Genomic DNA, 24,082 nt, shown 5'->3' with positions numbered 1-24,082 from the left:
CATTATATAACAATACCTTGATGGACTATAAGCTTTGATCTCCTCCCGCAAAGGTGGAGAAGACTCTGGTTTGTATTCGATTTCTAGGGCTTAATTTATTATATTATGATGAAAGTGTCCTTCGTTATTCATTTGTTGTGGGTACTATTGTTAAGGTAGGTACTAACACCCTGAATGTATAGATGGAAGGTTTGAGGGAATTTTCATGGAAATTAATCTGACCTTGTCAGTTATCAGAAAGGTCAGTGTTAATGGCCACTAGTACAACTTGGAGTATGTAGGCCTTCTCATTATTTTCTTCAGTTGTTGCTATTATGGACACCACACTCGTGATTGCAAGAAAACACCAGATAATCTGACGCAATCGGAAAGTGGGTGATGATAATGCCGTAATTGTAGCAAATGAGTCTGGAGAAATAAATACAATTCATGGTAATTGGCTAGTGGTGCAAAGGAAAAATGCAACTAAAAAGTCAATTATGATCAAGGAAAATATTTATCCAATAATACGCCTAGAAATCCAGGGAGTTCTAACATCAACAAGATTGATGTTTCCTTAAACGTAATAAGTGTTAATAGTAAAACTGCTAAACTTCATCAACTTGACACGATTTCCAAAAAACGATGATTTTATAAGAGTGGACCCACCCCAGATATTTTGCATTTTGAATCGAAAGAAAGTCAGGTAAATGAAAATAACCAATGCGCTATGGATGAGGGTGCTACTCAATAAGAGGAAGTTGTTCATGAAACTCCCATTGAATGAGAGTCGACTATGTAGATTGTCTCGTGTTCGGGACTTACTTTGTCACCTCCATCAACTTGACTAGTTATGTTAGGTTTCAAAGAAGTCACCATGCTCTCCTAGAATATCTGAGAGTCTATAATAATAAGGCTAAAATACACATGATGGATTTGATTAGAAAACACTCTCCAACGTTTTTAATCATGATAGAAACACGCATTGGCTTTCCTAAGACCAAATCCTCCTGGGATAGATATGGATATGTGAGTGTTCACTAGTGGATATGGGTGATCAATCCATAGGCATTTAGGTGTTAAAGAGGAATGGTAGTAACATTGTAACTTCCATCCATGAAGTCTTTATGGATACAAATAAAATCAAGCTATCATTGGGAACTTCCTCTTGGTATGTAACTAGAATTTATGCTAGTCCTGTGTACACTTCTTATCATGAATTGTGGCTCCACCTTATTAACCGAAGGAATACTATTAATGGCCCTTGGATGCTGATTGGAGACTTTAACGACATCATTCATATGAGTGAAATAAAATTTCGTTGAAGTAGATATGACTGGTGGAAAATTCACTTGGAATATGACATGTATTGGTTATCGAATAGTCTATAGCAAGCTGGATAGGGCCATGGTTGAAGTTGCTTATGGCATGACTTTCCCTGGTGCATATGTTGAGTTATTGTGTAAATTTCATTCTGACTATAACCCTATTATATTTAGGTATGGCCTTCCCCAACAAGACCACTTTTTGCGTCCTTTAAGGTTTTATGAATCTTGGATCACTCACCCAAAATACAAATAGTCCATACTACTTGGGTGAAATCCCTAGATGACATTGTAACTTTTTTTCAAAGTGTGCAACACGATTCTATCCTTTTTAAAAGGAAAATTTTGGTAATATTAGAAAATAGAAGTACAACATTGAGAAGAGACTCAGAGGTATCCAATGCTCTTTGGAGAGAATATATTCTACAAGACTAGTTTATCTTCAACAGGAGCTTCAACAAGAGTATGATGAGATCTTTGCGCAAGAGGAAATTCATTGGTATAAAAAAGCTAGAGATTATTGGATTAAATTGGGATATTGTAACACTAATTTTTTTTCATACCAAGATGGTAATTAGAAGGAAGAGAAATAAACCACATGGCCTTCATCTTTCCAATGGTATTTGGTGCAATGATGATGCTATTATTAGGGAACAATCACAAACTTTTTCAAAGTTCTTTTCTACCCTCCATCTCCTATACTTATGCTAGTATAGGTGACTCAACTATGAATCTAATCCTTATTGAAGAAGCCCAACAATCTTTGAATCAACAAATAACGAGGGAAGAAGTTACTTATTTTTTGAATCAAATGTACCCGTTAAAAGTGTCTGGCGCTGATGGATTCTAGGTTATTTTCTTTAAACAATTTTGAAATTTGGTTAGAGAAGATGTTGTCCAACTTATATGAGATACTTTTCTGATAGGTAGTTTTCACTCATCTCTTTCTGATACTCTTATCGCATTAATTCCTAAGGTAGAGTTCCTTAAAATTTTAAGGAATTCATGACCTTTACCTTGTGTAATACTATTTACAAGCTTATTATGAAGATTTGGTTAACATATTGCTTCTTTATCTAACTCAAATAGTTGAACCCTTTTAGAGTAGTTTTTGCCTGCTTAGGGAATCCTAATAATGCCAATATCCTCCAACAAGCAATTCACTCTATTCATAAATTTAAAATGAGAAAATCTAACATGGTGTTCAAAATAGATCTTAAAAAGGCCTATGATCATGTAAATTGGGATTTTTTGGAAATTGGTTTGAAGCGAAACAGGTTTCCTCCCATTATTATAAAGTTAATCATGCACAGTGTAACTAAATCTTATATGTCTCTTCTTTGGAATGAGAGACAGCTTCCAAATTTATTTCCGGATAGAGGATTACGACAAGTTGCCCCCTTTTACCCTAACTCTTTGTTATTTGCATGGAATTATTATCGTAGACAATAATCAGGAAAGTCGATAAAGGCCATTGGAAACCTGTCAAGTTTTCTCGTAATGGACCCCCTCTATCTCATTTATTTTTAGTGAATGATTTCTTCTTTTTGCAAATGTTGCTAACTCTCACACAGAGATCATTTCTGATATCTTGAATCGTTTTGCCATATTTTGTGGCCTTAAAGTGAATATGTCTAAATCAAAGGTGTTCTTCTCCGCTACCTCTAAGAGGAGTAAAATGGATTTAATTGTCTCCAACACAAGTATTAAGAGAACCCTTACACAAAATAAGTGCTTGGAATTCCATATGTTGCATGGTCATCTTCAATGCAAGGAATTTCAATTCCTAGTGGAAAAATCAGTCAGAGGTTAGCATCTTGGTAACATAAATAATTAAACAAGGTTGGTTGTTTGAATCTAGTTAGGTCTGTCCTAAACTCAATCCCAAATTATTATATGCAACTGGCATGGCTACCTCAACTAACCTATGGTTTTATTTATAGGACGACTAAGAATTCTTTTTGGAAGGTAATTCAAACTCTAGTGTGTATCTCGTTGGCTGGAATAAAATCCTTAAGCCCAAAATGTTGAGTGGTTTTGGTATCCATAAAGCAAGAGAGGTCAATACTTCTATGTTAGGTAATATAGTTTGGGGTATCCATTGGGGTTGTGATTCCCTATGAGTCCAAATTTTTAAGCATAAGTACATCAATGAGGAAACATTCCTTAATATGAAAAAAAATCAGAATTAGTTATTTAGAATGAAATTATGAAATCTCTCTCTACTCTTAAAGAAGGCTTTGAATTTAGATTGGGATGAGAACTCCTATTTCTAGTTTTCCAATTGGTCTATAATAAGAAAGTTAGTGGGGAAGGTTCTGTATGTGGATATCCATAATATAAAAATGTGAGTGAATGATGTTTATTTAGATGGTAATCAGAACTTCAATTCATTATATACTAATATTTATTCGATTGTTTGTGACTGCCAGAATGTACTTCCCATTTGTTTGAATTCTCTTGTGCTTGATAGGTTAACCTAGAAAGAAAATTTAGATGGTATATATACTGCTCGAGATGGTTATATATAGTTGACTCAACAGACTTAAATTTTTTCATAATAGCACAGACAATAACTCTTGGAAGTGGGTGTGATATATTCTTGCTCCTGAGAAGGTGAAATTTATCCTTTAAACGTTTTAACATAAGTCCTTTCCTATGAGATCCACAATGTTTCATCGTGGTATGCTTTAGACTAATAATTGTCGTTGATGCAATCAGGACGCTGAGACGACTCTATAGTTCCTGAGATATTGTGAATTTGCTACTCGCATTTGAAATTATATATGCTTCTTGGACCAATCATTCTTCCAAGGTTTACATGTTTGGATTAGACATAAAAATGATAGTGGCTCTATATTTTTCTGTTTCTTGCGGGTGGCTGTGGCACACTAGGAATAAACTGTGTCTTGCGAATGAAGTTGTATCTTCTTATACTTTGAAACTCATCACGGTGAATTATGCTAATCTATTAGCTAAATTTTGTCTCAAGCATATTCAGTATCATCCAATGAAAATAATGATGTGGAATACACACAAAGGTATTAATTTGGTTTTGAATGTTGATGGCAATAGCCTCGATAATCCCGGTGCCATGGGTTTTGGTGGATTTATTTGAAATGCTAATGGTGCTTGTTTTCATGATTTTGTGGGTAATATTGGTTATTCCAACATCCTTCATGTTGAACTGATAAAGTTGTATTCTGTTTTGTATGTGTCTTGGGAAATTGGCATCAAACACTTGGCGTGTTATTGTAACTCCAACTATACTATCAAGCTTATCTTAGAGCATGTTAATGTTTGATGTCGTTATGTCGCGATTCTTCCTATTAAAGAGATTCTCTCTAGAGAATGACGAGTTCATATATTTCATACGCTTAGGGAGGGGAATGTTTGTGCTAACTATTTAGCAAAATATGAGACTAGTAATGGCGCGGCGTATCGGTCTTTTGCAGAGTCTCTTGGTGAAATTATCACACTTCTGCTAGCTAATACTAAGGGGACTTTATTTTGTAGATGATTTTTCGACTTTTATCTTTTTCTTTTCCACTTGCACTAAAAAAAAATAAAAATAAGTATTATTTAAATGCAGTAGCAGAGCTAAAAAAAACTTAAATTTAAAGGTACAAAATAAAATAAAGTTAATAAATGATGAGTTAAGTGTGCAAAACAAAAACAAAATTCAGGGGTTCAAATATAACTTTTATAAGAAAAATTATGCATTATTTTAACTTTGAGAGATTTATTATGTTTTTCATAAACAAAAATATATTAAAATATATTAATGAGAGTATAATCAATAATTAACCCTAATACAAAAGAGTTGAATTGATTTCAATATTATAATAGGAGAATTTTATCTTCTTTTATGAAGGACTGAAAAGCCTCCATCTAAATCATGTACTCGACAAAAGAAAAAAAGGAAAAAAATGATACCAACAATTATGATAAATCTTATACTAGTAGTATCCTTCCTACAATTCTATCAAAACCTTCTACTAGCTCAACCACCAGGCCTTTTGGAAAGACATTCTAGTGACCACCAACTATTCTAACACAATATTACAACTTAGTTTCAAAGAACAAATTACTAGTAAAAACCAAAAAAATACTCAAATTAATGATGATAGTTGTATCACCTTTTGCATAATGCAATGTTGTATATGATGAAAATAGAGACCACCACTATACAATGCACCCACTTTAACAATGTTACCTATAATACATCCTGCAACATCATTTCTAATTCATTGTCATCCCTCAATTCATCAAATTAGTATCCATTCAGTCAACAACTAACATGTAAACCTTGCAATTAAACAATATTAACCTTATTTGCATAGCTCACTCCATTCCTATCGATTCAACTAGCTCTTCTTTTCATTAATTTGGGATGCCCAGAATATTCAACGACTTGATTTTGGTGTAAGTTCTAAAAGCCAATAATTTTATTAGAACTTGATATCTGTAGCGAATTATCTATCAATAGTAATAAAACTCTTCCTTATTATGTTTATTTTTTCAAAGTAATAAAGTCTCAAAATTTTCTAGTATGTTTGATGAAACATTAAGTAAGACTTAATCGTGAGGCTTCATTAAATATAAGAATAATATTCTTAAACAATCTATAGTTAAACCTTATTGTGAATTGGGATAGTATTAAAGCATGGAGACTATTATGTGTATAGAATTATGATTACATCTCATAGATCATGAATAAATAGTTACCGAGTCTTCACATAGACATAAATTTTAGGAGTAATATTTATATTGGATTAAATCTCCATGAAAATACTACACACAATGTTATGTTAGTGTCATAATTTATTCTCATAATGACACTGGTGTATACCACCCTTCTGTTGATGTAAGTTCTATAGGCCAATAGTTTTATTAGAATTTGATAATTCTATCGAATTATATCTTAATAATAATAATAATAATAATACATTTCTTGAATATGTTTATTTTTCCGAAGTAATAAAATCCTTAGAATAGCTAGTTTGTTTGATGAAGCATTAAGTGTGACTTAATCGTGAGACTTAATTAAACATAAAAAGATTATTCTTAAAATATCTCTAGTCAAACTTTATTGTGAAGTGAGATAACATATGTTACAAAAACTTTTTATGAAGTGAGATAACATAAAAAGATTATTCTTTTATAAAGAAATTGATTGGTTTTATTTTAGTACGACATGTGTTACTAAAAATTTTAAAATCGGAATTAGGTTAACCAACTTTATTATATGAAACTCTGTAATTACCTAGAAGAAGATTCTAGAAGAAGATTCAAGTTGTCTCTTTTTTTTTTGTGAATTTATCAAGAATGTTTTTTATATCATCACTTTTATATTTCAAAATGTTACATTTATCACATTTGGTGTATTCAACTAAGACTTCATGAGAAGAGGATTCTTTTGAATTAAAAAACACACACACTCTCTCTCTCTCTCTCTCTCTAATACATTCTATTATAAAGCAGAGATACTTCAATCATCCATAATTACACAAATATGTTGTTCAATTTTATATATGATATCACTAAGTCTGGTGCGACATTAGTATATTGGTTTTGTATAATCGATTTAATTAGTAAAAGTGATCGTTATACATTTGATTGATCAATATTGACAATGCTTCGTGAACGACATTTATAATGTAAAGAAGTGATACTATGATCACTCATATTCACTAAGTGATCTTTATGCTTTTTATGGTACAAACATGATACATTTGGGTTTATAGAGGCATAAGAGTTGTGTGCCTATGAACGACTTATACATTTAAAATTTACAAAAAGGTATCAAGTGTTAATGGAAAATATAATATTGATTCAAAGTAAATTGTTCATTTAGAATTAGCTTCTGGATAGGTGCCCCCTTGTCCCCTGTCTATTCAGCGGAATCCCCGTCAAACTCTATGTAGTGTGATCAATCACAAAATATGTTTATTATTGTTGTCTTGTGGTGAACAATTATGGTTTTAGTCTTTCACTTTATTTTGAGAATTGTTTAAATACAATTTAGGTGTTATGTCTTTCTCTTAATACTTTATATGTAACTTCCTTTCTCATCTCATTCACTCGTACGTAAAATAATTATTCTTTTATGTAATATAGTGAAGAAGAGATGAAGACAAGATCAAAGGAGGACAACCTTGGAGACCCAACTTAGAGAAGTAAAGATCATTCTTAGGCTTAGCCAAGATTCTCTAATTTTCTTAAGGGGAAAATCGTGTTATGGGGCCATAACAATATCATTTATTTTTTATGTTTGTTGATGCATGAGAGATAGTTTATGATAAATAAGCCGATGAGATCAGCTTAATTACAAATTCCCTCATCTAGACTAGTATCGAACAATATATGTTTCGCCCACCATAATGTGCACGCTCTATATTAGTAAGCTTAATTACAAATTCCCTCATCTAGACTAGTATCGGCTAATATCTTACTGCTAAATATTGTTTTTAAACTAATTATTATACGATTGTATATGATTGGAATCAAGAGTTCGAAACAATCCATATGATGGATTAAAATAAGATGTTATTCTCCCAACTGATAAAATTCAAGGGTTGTATTAGATATAATTGGAAAAGATTCCTACCAAAATAATTGAGTTTTGTTTAATCGCTATACAATTGAAATGACTCGTTTGTTTCATCTTTTTTATAAAATGATTTTTATAAAGTTTCATTTTTTTTAGGGAGTTTACTAAAATTTAATTAAAATATTTTTTCTAAAATATTATTTTAAATATTTCATCATTTTATTATAATTTTTTTTCTATATCAAAATTTCAAAAAACAAAATCATTTAATGTAAACTTTTTATAAAAGTTATTGTTTAGATATTTCTTTTTTAAAATTTATGTGATTTTAATTTTTAATAATGTATATTTATGATATTGAATGTCAAGATTTATTTTTTATTTATACAAAATGAATTTAATTTTTTTTTAGTATTTTTTAAAGTAAAAGTAAAATTATTATTTTAAAATTAAAACAGACGGATTCTGATTTTAGTATCCGGACCTTGCGACAGACTAATTCAAAATGACTAATTTCACTGTTTACTAGTGAGAACACTATTTAAAACCAAGACCTTGAAAAAAATACACTCTTTAGACCAACTCTTGGGTTGAGATGAGAATTGCATATAACTAACACATTTACCTAAAACAAAGCAAAATGGACATAAGCTCCCAATCATTCATTAGATTTTAACTGAAATTCATTAAACATTTTAATTCAACTATTTTTTTGCACAACCACTTCTTTTTTATTTTGTGTGTGGAAAAGCCACTTGTTATTAAATAGCATAAATATGTTACTTTTTGAATATATGCTGATTGTTTTGAGTAAACCTCCAAACTACAATAAATTATCAATCTTGCTTGTATATATAACTCTTAAAACCAGGACGAATTTTAGGAACGTGAAAGAATCAATTGACTTGCCTTTTGACAGCACTATTTGACTTTGATTATTTCTTAAGAATAGTTTATGGTGGCATTAAGCTTTTTTTACTTTTTAAGCAATTAAATTTAAAAAATTGCCAACTTTAACGAATGAAGAAAGTTTGAAAACAATACAATTAGTTGAAGTGTAATTTACAATAATCCACTTTCTTCAATCAGTAATCACTTTCTGTCTCCTAATCATTACATAATTTGATTTTTTTTTTCTAAAAATTATATTTTACTGCACATGATAAGTCTCCATTGTGAGGAAGGTTTGTTTTATATTAATAAATAAAAAAAGTATAATGATCAAGTACGTTCAAGAATTAGAAATAGATAAACTTGAAAAATTATGATTTTGAACGGTGGTGTTGTTCTCTTTCACGACAGTACGAGATTGATATGCAAGGTTATCACTCTAACATTCAAGTCAATTTAAGATTCTAGATGGGTGTAGTGAAAAATGAAGATCAAATAATGTATCTTGTTATTTACATGTGAATTGATATTATACCTTGGATCAAATGGAGTGGACTTGAGATGAATCGGGCCTTAGTCATTTGAGCATTTGGTCGGCTCATAATAGTTGTTCCAAAGGCTTTGTCGAGCACTGAAGGAGTCAGGGGAAGCCTAGAGTGACGTTGGCCAGCCACCAGGACGTTGTCTGATGTGAAATGGAGCTGGAATGCTTGGAAGCAATTGAAAAAATACTGGGAAACAAGCACATTAAATACAGTCTCATCATTGAAACATTTCATAGTCTTCTTCTGACACGTGTAGAGATGTGACTAGCTAGGGCATGACGCGGTTTCCAATGCACTGAGTTGGCGTGTATCCAAGAGGGGAATATAGTTGTTGATCTTGTGACTTCTTTCTCTAGTTGATTTGGATCCTTCAGTCGTTGCTGCTTATAAATAGGAGGAATTAAGTGTTTGGAAGTTTTCGCATCCCTTGGCATTCAAACTTACAATTACTTTTCCAAAAAACGTCTTTTTTTCCTCTTCCAAGATAACATTATTAGAAGCGGTCTTCAATGTTTTACTAAAAGTATTTGGCTTTTTTTTCTCCTACTTCACCAATCACAAATAACCAGGTAACATAATAAACTAAGCTTTTATCTTCATCATTTCCTATTTTCTAGTAAGGATGAGTGATAGTATAATTGACCTAGTGAGTGATTCTGAAGTCGAAACTTCGCATGCCTCTATAATGGGGACATCTTCTGATTCTCACCTCCCTCCTCAATATCGCAATCACCTGGAAATAGAAATTATACTTTTATCTGACAATTCTGACTCATAAACGGTATCTAGGAATTCCTCGGAGGAAGGAACTTCTTCATCTAGCATTAGAAGCTCTTTTTCCAAATGTTGGTAGAGAAGTTAATCACGTTAAGGTTTGTATGTCTTTTCCCATCTTAAGCGAGGAGAAGATACAAGCCAACCGAAAAAGGAGGAAATGTGTTGAGGCTTATATTTCACTTCTCTTGAGGACCGATAACTGTGAGCCCAACGACGTTTATGTGAAGGCTTACTTGGATCTTCGAGACCAGCTAAATGTATCAAATTATGACTAGGTATATGCGAGAGTATCAGGCACTTCATCTGTTCTAAGCACAAAGGTTGTCATAGATGCCACTGAAACCGTGGGAGAAGCAAACACATTTACATGAAGTATCATTTTATGAGGAATCAAGTTCATAATGGAGTGCTAGAAGTTGTACATTGTAACACTCAGACGTAACTTGCAGATGTTCTAACAAAAGCTGTCAAGACTGGACACTTTATCCATTTGAGGGATGAGATTGGTGTTGTAGAGTTTAGTTAGCTGAATATGAATTAAGAGATGATGTTAGAAGTAATCCTTATTCATAAGTGTTTTGTTAAAAAAATCAATTTTTGGTCCTTATATTTATTTACTCTCTCCGTTCTTTTTTAATTGTCATTTTTTGAAAAAATTATGTTTTTTATTTATTGTCACTTTTAAAGTTCAATGTAGCAACAATGAGTGTTGTTTTGTCAAAATTACCCATATTATTTATTATGGAGAGAGAAAAAGCAAATTAAAATGAGTGTCAAAATTACCTATGAATAGTTAAAAGTATTATAGGTAAAATGAAAGTTATTGTCTAAAAAGTAACAACAATTACTCTCTCCGTTTCAAAATGAGTGTCGTTTAAGGTTTTTGCACACGGATTAAGAAACGTAATAATATTGTCATAAGAAATTTCACTTTTACAAAATTAATCTTATTAAAGTCTTGAAAGTAGTATATAGTGTAATAATTGAGGGACACAACTGGAAAAATAACCATCATTCCTACATTGAAAAGTGAAAATGATATTCATTTTGGAACAAATTTTTTCTCTAAAATGACACTCATTTTGAAATAGAGAAAGTAGTATTATATTTTTTATTATGAGTAAAAAGTCAAAATATGACAATTATAAAGGAACTGATAGTAGTATTTTCTGTGTTTTTTCGTTCCCTTTAGATTTATATAGTTGGCACTTCAGTTATGACGTGACAATGATTATGTGGCGTCATGTCAAACAATTTTGCCACATAATAAAAAAATAAAAATAGATTTTTAATATTGTTATTTATTATATTTAAATTCTAAATATTTTTTAATAATATTATTCTCTATTATTTAAATAAATTTTATCATTATTTGCAGAAATTTTAGAATTATTGTACAACCAAAATGTTGTGACTAGAGAGAAATAACCAAAAAGAAGTGCAGCTTTAGCTGTTAAATTTTTAGTTATGTACAATAATTCCTAAGTCACAAAATGGATGTGCATATGTGTTGTCTATATGGAATGTGTGGTTAGTGAAAAAAATTGATTTTTCCCAACCTCCTATTACATTGCTGCATGTTCTAATTGATGATAACATGGGTGTGTCTTTCCCTTCTTGTAGTGTCATAGTTTTTATCATATAAGTTTTAGCACATTGTATTAAACCCATATCTTATTTCTTGATTCCAATTACTTCCAAAGTAGAAGAAATTCAAAAATGAGAAGCACTACAAAAACCATAAAAGTAGTTCATAAATTAAGTAGATTTTCTTTTGAAGGACAAATGAAACAGTTACAAAAATGTTACAATCATTAGAGGGACCACGAGACATTGCTATGTCGAGTTGAGTTGAGTGGTTTTGGACATGTTCGATTATGTGTCGGTGCATTTCTCTCACCGCGTTAACCAATTATTCAATTAATAAATAGGTATAATACAACTCGTGCCTCTTTTATGGACTTTACATCTTTATAAATACCAATATTTTCATTAAAATACAACTAAGAGAATAAATTATTCATGAAATCAAATTTTAAAAAATAGAAAAAGAGGACTTAAGCTCATCATCGTGATTGAGTGATTCCAATTTAATTTCTTAATCCAAAAAGTGATAAGCTATGATAACATATGCAAGGAATCCTTTCTCTCACCAATGCGTTTGCATAATCATTTTGACTTTCTTTTTTTATTCCTTTAGTATATTTTATATTTCTTATATTTATATTTTAAGATGTATCAGTATTTTTTGGTGCAAATAATTAAGTTGGATATTAAGAGGATGTATTTATTGAGATTTTAAGGGATTATTTTGATAAAATATCATTTTTATGATTTTAAAGGATTATATTAATTTTTAAACTTTTTAAAAAAAAATTAGTTATTGAATTTGATAAAAGTATAATGTGCGTATAACAACTCCAAATGGATTAGACCTTTCTGATGTTTAAGTATGTTGAGGGTTAGAGTCAGCTCACACGCGACAATATGAGAAGCTTTATATGGTAGTTTACAGTCCCTCAAGCACGAGGACTTTCAAAGGCGGAACTATTTTAACATTTATATTTACACCTTCTAAGGAGTCCGATCGAGAAGCTTACCCCTCATCTTTAGGGGAGGGTTGATTGCATCTTTCTTGAGGAGACTTGTTAAGCCCCTCAGGCGTTGAGTCCCTCGAGCGAGACCTATGTTGAGTCCCTCTAGCGAGACTTAGTTAAGTCCCTCATGCGAGACTTAGTTGATTATTTTAGACGAGACATATGGGTTTCCTCCTATATGACACATGTCAGATGGAAAGACTTGAAGCGTTCACTAGGGAAAGCGAGTGAGGCATTTAATGTCAGTAAAGATGATATACCCTTCGGACAACCAATTGGTCTTTTCCTTCGACATTGTTGTATCGTACGAAACCTTTCATATTTGATTTGAGTCCTAGAGACCTTTGATGAACCATAGTTCCCTTTCCTATTTAAATAGATGAGAACTATATTTTTTTCTTTTTTTTACAAACTTATTCATTTAGGGTTCAAAAACTATTTGTCCTACCTTGGACATTTTCTCCTTCGCGAGCTCCAGTTCAAATTTTAATGAGGTATTTTTCTCCCTCCTTACCTCTTTCTTTATGGAGATTATTAGGGATTTAGATGAGGATGATAACCTGGTTGAACCCTTCACTCGTGACGAGCGTATAACTTTATGGAACTAGTGTTATAGGAACGTTAAACGTCCCGATGGGACCGCCGACTGTAAATTAGTGGAACTTGGTATGTTCAGAAGTTATGAGAGCTCTCTCATTTTTTAGAACAATGCTAGTAATGGAAGTGGTAGTGATTCCTCTTTTCCTTCAATCTTCCCAAGAAGCACGAAGATCGTTGTTATTTATGATCTTGAGCCCAAAGATGTGAGGGAAGTTGGGTCCGCCTATACCACTAATGACTACTTAATCCACATCTGCAAGAAACTTACCTTTTCATATTCTGACGATGATGAAGAGGTTGTGCTAAAGGCTTGTTCTATGAAAGAGATGACCCATATGGCTGCTTTTGAAACCTCTTCAACTTCATCCTTTTATTTTTATATGCCCAATGTCTGAGAGATTGGGTTCCACCTTTCTATCTCTTCTTTTTTCATGGAGGTCCTCATGGCACTCAACGTGGCTCCTTGCTAGATTACACCTAATGGCAGGTGCATGATCCAGGCCTTAGTGATTATACACCAGTGGCTGGGTTTGACCCAACCATAAGGATGTTCTTCTCTTTCTACTGCACCAAGGAATATATCCCTTGGGGTTGAGTAACCCTAGTTGGCTTACTTAGGACAGATTTGTTTAAACCTAACTCTAACCACTTTAAAGGTTGAAGGGAGAAGTTTATGAAACTGAAGGAGAAAGATGCATCTTCCTTAGTCACTACTAGGGCGAACGGTGCCCCCAAGTTTCCTCTCACTTGGATTGATAACTATGTCAGCATCAATGGATACAACTATGATTGCCTTAATGATCATGTGGTTTTAAATTCATTGGATCACTCACTGTGATTACCCTAGCCCAGGGGAATGAGGAGTCTGTATATATATATATATATATATATATATATATATATATATATATATATATATATATATATATATATATATGAGTTAACTGAAACTATATTTTTTACAGTTGATGTCTCATGTGCTAATTATTTTTCTTCACCTTTGTTAGAGAGAACATGTCCAAGATTTTCCCTGAGGAGATGTGGGAGCACCTCGCCAGGAAAAAAGCCTGGTGCATCGGCTAAGAAAACTCTCAGAGTTTCCTAGAAGGCATAACCCGTAGGGGATTAAGCACCAACCCAAATTAGAGGCTCCAACTGGGTCCCTAACCCCAAAGGTTCAACAGATGGAAACTCAATCCTCCCCTAAAGGTTAGGCGGCCCAAACGACTGTTGCAGGCGAGACAACTTTTCCTATAAGGACGGTCCCTCCACTTGAAAAATCTGTATGGTGCGATGACACCTTCGATTCTACCCAATTCATGGGCACTCACCTTCCTTTCTCAGTGGATTATAAGGTGATCTCTAACCATTCTTCCCTAAAACAGTCTAACCTCAAAGTGATTCATTTGGTGAGAGTCAACTTCATGGAGCAAATTTATAGGGAGGAGCGTGCGAAAGCAGATAGGGAGCAGAAGGTAAAAATCTCTAAGTATGAATGAGATATGGTCAAAGGGCAAACCCTCATCGAGACTCTATAAGCTGATAAAGTAATCCTATCAGGAAAACTCAAGGAGGAGGAATCCAAATCCCAACGGTTCTCCAACAGAGAGTGAGATATGCGGGAAACCCTGGACAAGGCTCACAACACTCAGAGGAGGTTGGAGGACGAGATATTTGCTCTAAAGAAACAGGTAGTTATCTCTCCTATTTCTTTATAGAATATGGCTACCTCCACTTGACTTCCTCTTCCATGATGTAACAAACTGAGACATGTCACATTCTCGTCTCTATAAGAAGGTGATTGATTTAAGAAATGGGTGTCATATCCAAATGTGGGTGCTCATTCTAATAATGAGCGACCAGGAAGGAGGAGTGTGTGACATGTTATGTCATCCCTCTTTAATGAACCTTCCATGTTTCCCCTTATAGGTCATTTACAAATATAACAATACACATTCTCTTAAGCATGAAGACTTATAAAGGGAAAAGTGATTTTAGTTTGTTATTTTTTCCTTATTTGAACGAATCCCTCAGGTATGTTTAGGGCGAGCCCGTTAACATGGAGCGAGTCCCTCATGTACGGGGAGTCTCGCAGGCATGATATGGGATACACCTTTATATGTCAAGGAGGTGATTCATCACAAGTCAGTTGAGGGAAATCCCCAAACATCATTCAGATTGAAAAGCTCGAGCGACATTAAACGTGATCAATGATGATTTAGCCTTGACAGGCTTAATTGGCTTTAATAACCCACACATGCTAGAAGAGTGTAGAGCCTTTCGCGTCAGATGGAAAACCTATGGAGAGACCCTTGATTACACCTAGTAGTGTTAAAACCTCTATAAAAAGGGTTTAACCCTAACCATTTCACTATTCCGCGCACTTTCATATCAAAGTATTTGAAAGTCTCATTTGTATCCCTCACCAGTCCTTCAATCCTTTCTAGCTCGAGCCCCCATTTAAATTTATAGGTTTGATAATATTTCTTCTCTCTTTTCCCCTTTATGGCGATAATTAGGGATTTATACGAGAATGAAAACTTAGTAGAAGACTAAACTCACGATGAGCGCATAACCCTGTGGATTTTCTATTATAGAAACGCCATATGTCCCGACAGAACAATTGGCTGTAATTTAGTGGAATTAGGCATGTTCGGTAGTTGAGGAAGTTCTATTAGCTCTGATAGAGATAATAATAATGGTAGTTATAACACTCTTTTAAACTCCACAAAATTAACGATTAATTTAATCATATGGACCTTTTCAAAGTGGTTCGTGATGGCCAACTGGTTGATGAACAGGAAGGTCCTTCCTCTGATAGGCAAGTCGCCTCACTTGATAAAGGCGTAAAAATCAAGGCTACGAGCGACATGGTGGTGGAGGGGGTTCCCCAATAGGAGGCGACTCTCCAAGAGAATGCTTTTGAGGAGTAGCGGCTTCCGGAGGAGGAACTATGAGCTAGATTTTGTTGTTTTCCTTTTGTTCCTTTTGCGGCTTATTTGTGTAATCGTGCCCTTAGTGATTTATTTGACTATGCCTTATGGGACCTTTTTATATAGCAAAAATATTGTCCTTAAATAATTCCTTTGTGTTTTTATCCTCTAGAATCGGTTGAATGGTTCCTTTATTTATTTTTCGTATAGATTATCCTAGAACATACTTCAAGTAGGCTTTGCCCTTGTTGCGGTCTTGTAGGAAAAGGATTCCTACATGAGGGTGCTAATGTCGCCCTTAGGGAAAGGATTCCTAGGTGAAGATTCAACATGTTTGATCGACTCGAAGGATGACAAGGATTCCTTCGCAAGGATCCATCATATGATATTTCCTCGAAGGACATATTGCCTCGAAGGATGACAAGGGTTCCTTTGTAAAGACCCGACATGTGTAGTCGCCTCTAAGGGCGATAAAGATTCCTCCATGATGATTCAGCTTATATCATTGCCTCTCCTAGATATTTTGATAAATCTTTTAATTCTTTTGTACTTGCAAACAAAGTCATAATAATTTCAAATTTATATGAGAATGTGATGTACCTCATTAAGAACTCCTACACCTTATAACTAATGTTGGGGAAGAGAGTGTTCCATCCAACAAAAACAAAAAAATGTCATAACTAAACCATCCAAGCAGCAGAGATTGTACCTCATCTTAAACAAACTAAACAAATAAGTTAAATTAAACTAAGCATGGCACAACTCCTAAATAATATAAATCTTTTTAACAAGTATTTTCTCCTGCCTCCTTCGTGCTCTCCTAGAGTAAAGAGGTCAAATTCTCGTCCTCGTGAGTTACTTTTCGGGGCGTCACCTTTCACTTTACATCTGTAACATTCACTCCCACGGTTATAGTCTGCCTTAGATTGAAGCTTTCTGCATAGCACTTTATGGAGATCTCCTGCCCTCCCTGAATAACCCATACTCACTCATCTAAGAGTGGATAATTCATGCATAAATACAATGTAGATAGGATGGCGCAAATATGGATAAAAACATGTCGTCCTATAATCATGTTATATGACGATAGTGCATCTATAACTAGGTACCTTACCTTGATCTATCTGGCGCATTCCTCGGTGTCAAAATGGTCGTCATGGTAATATATATCCCGTCACATGCACTTGATCGCTTGAGAATGCCACCAACAATCCTACTTAAAGATGATATAATGTATACAAGTATACTTAAAATATTATTCAAGGATCCTTGCAACTTTAAAAGGAAATTATATGTTAGACCTTCATTGAAAGATCATTACTTCCCTACGAAAAAATCGTATACTAGACCATTAAAGGATCCTCGTCACCCTACGAGGCAATTGTATGTTGGACTTTCATTGAAGGCTCATTTTTGCTCTACGAGACAATTACATGTTGGACGTTCATTGAAGGATACTTACCGCTCTACGAGGTAATTATATGTTGGACCTTCATTGAAGGATCCTTGTTGCCTTACGAGACAATTGTATGTTAGACTTTTATTGAAGAATCCTTGTTATCCTACGAGACAATTATATGATAGACCTTATTTAAGGATCCTTGTCGCCCTATGAGGAAATCATATGTTGGACTTTCACTGAAGGATCTTTGTTGTCTTATCAAGCGACTTACTATTGGATTCCTCGCCAAAGTTGACTCAACTAGCCCACAGACATTGCTTGAGGGAATCACCCCACACAATGCTTGAGGGACTCTCCCTAAATGAAAAATCTATTCAGTCAGGGAGACATAAAGGAATACGCTTCAAAACAAATTACAAAGAAGAAAATCCAAATAAAATAAGACAAATCGGAGTGAATATATTCTTTAAATAGACTCTGAAGGGCGTGATTAAAATAAGGTCTACCGAGGGCGAAATATAAATCGTAAACAAAAAGTACACATATCAAAAATATTAAATATTGCGAAGCTCCTCCAATGAGACAAGGAAGCAAAATCAAGGGCATAAGAGTTGGACAAATTCACCTTTACAAAGTCTCATCTGAAGAACTCAATTTAAAGTCTCACCTGAGAGACTCAACATAAAGTCTGGTCTCAGAGATTCAACTTAAAGCCTCTCCTGAGGGACTCAACTTAAAGTCTCTCCTGAGGGACTCAACTTAAAGTCTCGTCTGAGAGACTCAAGTTAAAGTCTCGCCTAAGGGACTCAACTTAAAGTCTCATATGATGGACTCAAATTAAAGTCTCACATAAGAGATTCAACTTAAAGTCTCTCCTGAGAGACTTAACATAAAGGCTCGTCTGAAAAACTCAATTTAAAATCTCGTCTGAGGGACTCAACTTAAAATCTCGTCTAAGGGTCTTAATTTAAATTATCGGCTGAGGGACTCAACTTAAAGTCTCGCATAAGGGGATCAACTTAAAGTCTCGCATGAGGGACTCAATTTAAAGTCTCGCATGAGAGACTCGCCTTTACGAAATCTCATCTGGAAATTAACTACCTTGCCTTTTCCAAGACCTCGTGCTTGAGGGACTGTGTATTGTGATAATTTTACTGGGTCTAAGAAAAGGTAGACCACAAAGAATAAGGATAAGAAAAATATATGGGTGTTGGGCAAGCCTACAAGCAAGGCCACAGGTTGTCTGAAGTTACACTGCAGTTAGCTTGAAATACGCCATAAATCGTCCAAATTGAACTTGGGCTATCGAACTAGCTTATCATCCATCTGTTTAATAAAGTGTGAGTAGTGACGTGTTCTCATAATAACTGATAGAGAATAAGTCAAATACAACATAGAAGGAGAAAATTGTTCTCCCTGTAGTAGGAGAATTATGGGAATGAGAATTCTAATTTTTTCAAAAATTATTTACAGAGTTTCTCACCACTTAGCGGAAGGTAACCTTAAGTATCATCTAAATACCTACAAACTTAAAACAATCTTACAAATATATATCTACTTTATTATACTTTTTATCAAATATTCCATAAATATATTTTTAAATAAATCATACTTTTTACTCCCTCCGTTTTTTATTATAAGTCGTTTTAGACATTTCACACCGATTAAGAAAAATAATAATTGTTGTATGAAAATGAGGAATTATGAAGGTTTTTACAAAATTATCCTTCATTAATGACATGTGGAAGATAAATTTATATAATTGAAAGGAGAGAGAATAATAAATATTTAAGGATATAATAGGAAAAATAACATTAATTATTCATTGGAATTGTAAAACGACATATATTTAAATACAAATATTTTTCCCAAAACGACTTATAATAAAAAACGGAGGGAGTAATTTTTATGACCAGGTCAAAATAACTTAATATTTTAATGATTATATTAATAATTTATTTATAAATATCATTTATTTTGTTTTTTCTCTTAAATACAATTAAATATATAAAGCAATAGAGAAAAAATTATTAACTAATTACCAAAAAAAATTGTAAATTTACCTGAGTTGTGTGTACACATGGACTTTGAAGTGAGGAAAGAAACAAACAGCAATGAATTAAGAATTCTCAGTTGGCAGTGCTACAGACAGAAAACCATAATAAGCAAGAGAATGAGTAATGAATGAAAATAAAAAGTCAAATTCAAGTAGAAGCTTAAAATAAAATCAATTAAAAAAATCCCTTTTTCATTTTCATTATTTTTTATTTTCCTCAACCAAATAAAAACTCAGTGATGAGAATGAGATACCAAAAAAAATATAACTAACCTTCTTCTGTAGTATTTTCAATTCCATCTTCATCTTTTCTTTCCTTTCCTTTTCTTCCTTCAAGATTAGATTTTTCTTTGACCCTTTTGCTTTCTTTTTCTGAAACGAGTCTTCTCTTCACCAACTTCTTCTTCCAAGTCAATTTCATGTTCTTGTGTTTTAGATCTTAGATCTTTGCTGTCGGTGGTTGATCGGAGTAGATGTCGCCGTCAAATGGGTTGCAGAACGGCGGCAGCAACGGTGGTGTTGGGGGTGGTAATGGGCTGAGTTATATCGAACATTATGTTTCGAAATTTGATACTCTTGCTGGTGTGGCTATTAAGTATGGTGTTGAGGTATGAAACTAGAAATTACTGTTTTTTTGCTTTTGGATTTTTCTGAATCTGAAGTTGGATTTTACTTTGATCTTGTAAAGTTGTTATCTTTTTTCTTAAGGGGTTTTAGGGTTTTTTTCTTCAATTTGCTAAATTGATGTTTGGTTTGGATGGTTATGAACATGATGAAGATTTTTTGTGTTGTTTTGTGCTTTCCAAAATTCTCTTTTTTTATGTTCATTTTTTTCTGGCTAATTGATTTTTTTATCTATATTGATTGATAATGCTTTATTAACAAGCTAATCATTTACATGAGAGGTGTTAATCTTTGGATATGGTTATTGGTTATTTGAAGCTATTTGATCAATGATTTCAATCCTTTTGATTTTCATTCTCCACTTTTAGGATATTGAAAGTGATGAATGGAATGATTATGGAACATAGTGTTATCAAAAATCTAAATTAAGATTAATGAAGATTTTTCGGTTTTTAACAGTTCTTCTGTTAGATATGTAACATAGTGTTATCAAACGTGGATGGAGGGCCACGGTCGAAAGCCGAAAACCCGGCATATCCACCATGAGCTGTTATATCGTGCAATGTAGAGATTCATGTCCGGTGATGACAATGCCAAATTCTATTAGATATGCACATGTCTTCTGTTTGCATGATAAGAATGATTATATAGTTATAGCAAATATCTTAATTTGTCACTGAATTGGTTTTTTGAAGCACTTGTTACATAACGGGGATGCCTATTATTTATCGGTTCGGTGCATTCGTTTTTCTTTTGTTTTAGCTAATCTTGAAAATTTTGTAGTTTCGTGCGAATTAAAATCCATCCTCTGATAATTCAGGTGGCTGATATCAAAAGGATGAATGGTTTGGCGACAGATCTCCAAATGTTCGCACTGGAGATGTTGCGAATTCCATTACCAGGACGACATCCCCCATCTCCGGTCCCCAATGAACCGGCCAAGTTGAGGTACTATCATAGACACTTAGTTTATTTTCCGCTTGTAATGGTGTAGATTATAGAAACTCATTTTATACTGAAACATATTGTAGAGAAAATGGCGGCGAAAGAAGACCTCCCCGCATGGGTCAATCTGTGATGAAGGAACCTCTTCAGTCCTTAAGACTGAAACCACCTAAACAGAAGATATCTCCCGCTATGTCCATTTTACAGAAATACTACGGACTTGATTCCTCAAGTTCCAAAGATACATCAGGAGAAACAGAAATGGCGATTTATACATCTTCTACTTCAGATCATTCCAGAGACGAATGGCTTCCTAAATCCTCGCCAATTCCAAACCATCATTCCAAGTCAACAAACTCATCGTTTGATCTACTGACCGGAAACGATGAAGTGTATGTGCCTTTTAGTTTCACAGATATTGGCGACGGAGTATCTGACAAGTCTGACGAGAAATCCGTCCGCAGACGTCAAAAATCCGATGTTGATAACGGAGGTAGTACACCAGAAAGGATTTTCAAAGAAGGCAATAACAGTAATGGATCAAACGGTTCTGGTTCGTCTTCCACTGGGAAAACATTTTCCATGAGACCAAAATCAGCTAGTCGAGCGTCGTTGTTTTCTGAGTCAGATTCAGGATGGTTAGATTCTATTCCAGTAGGGTTTGGAGAATCAATATTCACCGACGGGCTTTCTGGAGTGCGGAAATCTTCAAGCGCGTCAAGCCTCAGAGAGCAGGAAAAGTACAATTCAGCAGCTGCAGCATGGCCAGCCATCTCCAAACCTATCTTTGATGGCTTACCTATCCCAATAACCGGCCGCAGAAGCAAGACCGCCCTTGATTAGTGTAAAACTAGTTTACTTTCGAGCAAATTATTTTTTGACATTACATAAACACAACTTGCATCAACTTGCAACTCTTTTTCGGTTAGTAAGCCGGAGAAAAGCGTACAAAAAAAAAAACAAACAAATTACAGGCGTAGGAATTTATTCGAGGCATAGGGCAATGGGACTGATGACCTCCCAGAAAGTAAGGATGCAGCAGTATCAGCCAAGTGATAGTCATTCTGTTCAGTGATGAATTGTATCATGTTGCATTGTTGAATACACTATGTAAGTATTTATGATTTTTTTTACTTTCAGACTAAACATAATATATACTGTAATACCATTTAAATTTGAAAACATGTTACTCAATTAAATGTGCTTTCTCAAGACCCTAAAACAAGTTAATACAGAATTATTTTATGGAGTGATTGGTATTAATGCTTGCTTTGTTGGTTGAGAAGCAAGGATTTGGAACTAATTGTAATGTAAGGATTAGCACACATGGGTGTGTGTTTCTCCTTTATTTTAGCATATGATAGTGACAAAGCACATGATTGAGTGACATTGCCGACATATTGAAAATGATGTTTACTAGAATCTCTAGGTTATTGTTGGCTTGGTATTTCACTTGTAGGGTACGTTTTATGCGTGAATGTGTAGTTTTGATAAAATAATTGTACGGGATTTTATGTCATAAAAGTCATCAGATTCTAATTGAGTGGTGTGACCTTTTAGTATTTTCCACACAAGATGTCCATAATTTTGTAGAAAAAATTGAGATTTAAGAAAATAAATTGTCGGGGAATGCTTTATGGTGAAAATTAGTAGTTGTTTTTGTCTGTTATACGAACAGATACAAGTAGAACATAAACAAAATATTGTATGAAATAAGAAAAATAATATAAAAATTAACTATCATACCATAAGCATCTTGTTGTACACAACTTTCCAACTTTATTAATCACACACACACACACATATATATATATATATATATATATATATATATATATATATATATATATATATATATATATATATATATATATATATATATATTCTAAATTAATTGAAGGCTTATTTAAAATTAATAGCAGTAAATATAGGTTAGAAGTAGTTCAATTCATCAAGCAGAACTATTTTTATTATATTTAAGAAGAGGGAAATAATATATATTAGTAGGGAGGGAGAAGTGACAAGCCAATTATTGAGTTGAAAATAGAGAGAAATTCATTTTTTTAGTTATAGAAATAAGCAATCTCACGATTTGTTTAAATTTATTGTATTCCAAAACAATTTAAAAAAATGTATGCAAATTAAAAATTAAAAAAAAATGTATATACAATTTTTTAGCAATAATTTTTTATTATTTTCTAATAAAAATATGACAATAGTACTTAAATATAGTTTAAGAGATGAAAATTAAAAAAAAAAAAATCCATGGATAAGAAAATTATACACTTGTCATATTTTTATTGGAAAATAATAAAAATCACACCAATAAAATTACCTAAAGATTTGTATCTTAAGTTTTTTCCTTATAAAAAATGGGTCATGCTAACGAGTGCCCCAGGGGCACTGGTTAAGCATTCCAAATAAAGAAAATATTCAATCTATAATATAAGAAAATTAATGGATGTGGAAAAGTCCAAAATATCCTTATTTAATTTGTTGCCACCACATTAAAATTGGGGGTTTTTGGTCTTTGTACCATAAAGTTATTAATTTTATTATTAAAATAATACAACTCTTATATTTTATATCACTTATCAAATCTCTCTTTATTCTCTATTTCTTTTCTCTTTCATCACTTTCTCACTTCTTTCTTCCAAATATTTTTATCTAAATATTTTTATATACGAAAGTTTAATATTGATCCAAATATTTTTGTAAATGATATCTAAAAAAAATAACATTTGTATACGAAAAAATCTATTATTTATGAAAAATGGTATTTATGATCCAAATATTTTTTATTCAAAAATGATATAAGGAAAAAATCTATTATTGATCTAAATATTTTTATATAC

General features: G+C 33.1%; 1 protein-coding gene across 1 annotated transcript; it reads left to right on the top strand.

The window, feature by feature from the left end:
* The first annotated feature begins 19,871 nt into the window (after positions 1–19,871).
* LOC131653321 (uncharacterized) lies at positions 19,872–22,490 on the top strand. Its single transcript, XM_058923429.1, has 3 exons — positions 19,872–20,266; positions 21,103–21,230; positions 21,314–22,490. Exons 1-3 carry the CDS (start codon positions 20,132–20,134, stop codon positions 22,068–22,070), a joined length of 1,020 nt encoding a protein of 339 aa, XP_058779412.1. The 5' UTR covers positions 19,872–20,131; the 3' UTR covers positions 22,071–22,490.
* The last annotated feature ends 1,592 nt before the right edge of the window (positions 22,491–24,082 follow it).

The sequence above is a fragment of the Vicia villosa genome, linkage group LG2 (genome assembly GCF_029867415.1).
Source record: "Vicia villosa cultivar HV-30 ecotype Madison, WI linkage group LG2, Vvil1.0, whole genome shotgun sequence".
Classification (NCBI taxonomy): Eukaryota; Viridiplantae; Streptophyta; class Magnoliopsida; order Fabales; family Fabaceae; genus Vicia; species Vicia villosa.
Note: the sequence above shows the minus strand (reverse complement) of the source record. Positions and strands in the feature narration are given on the sequence as shown.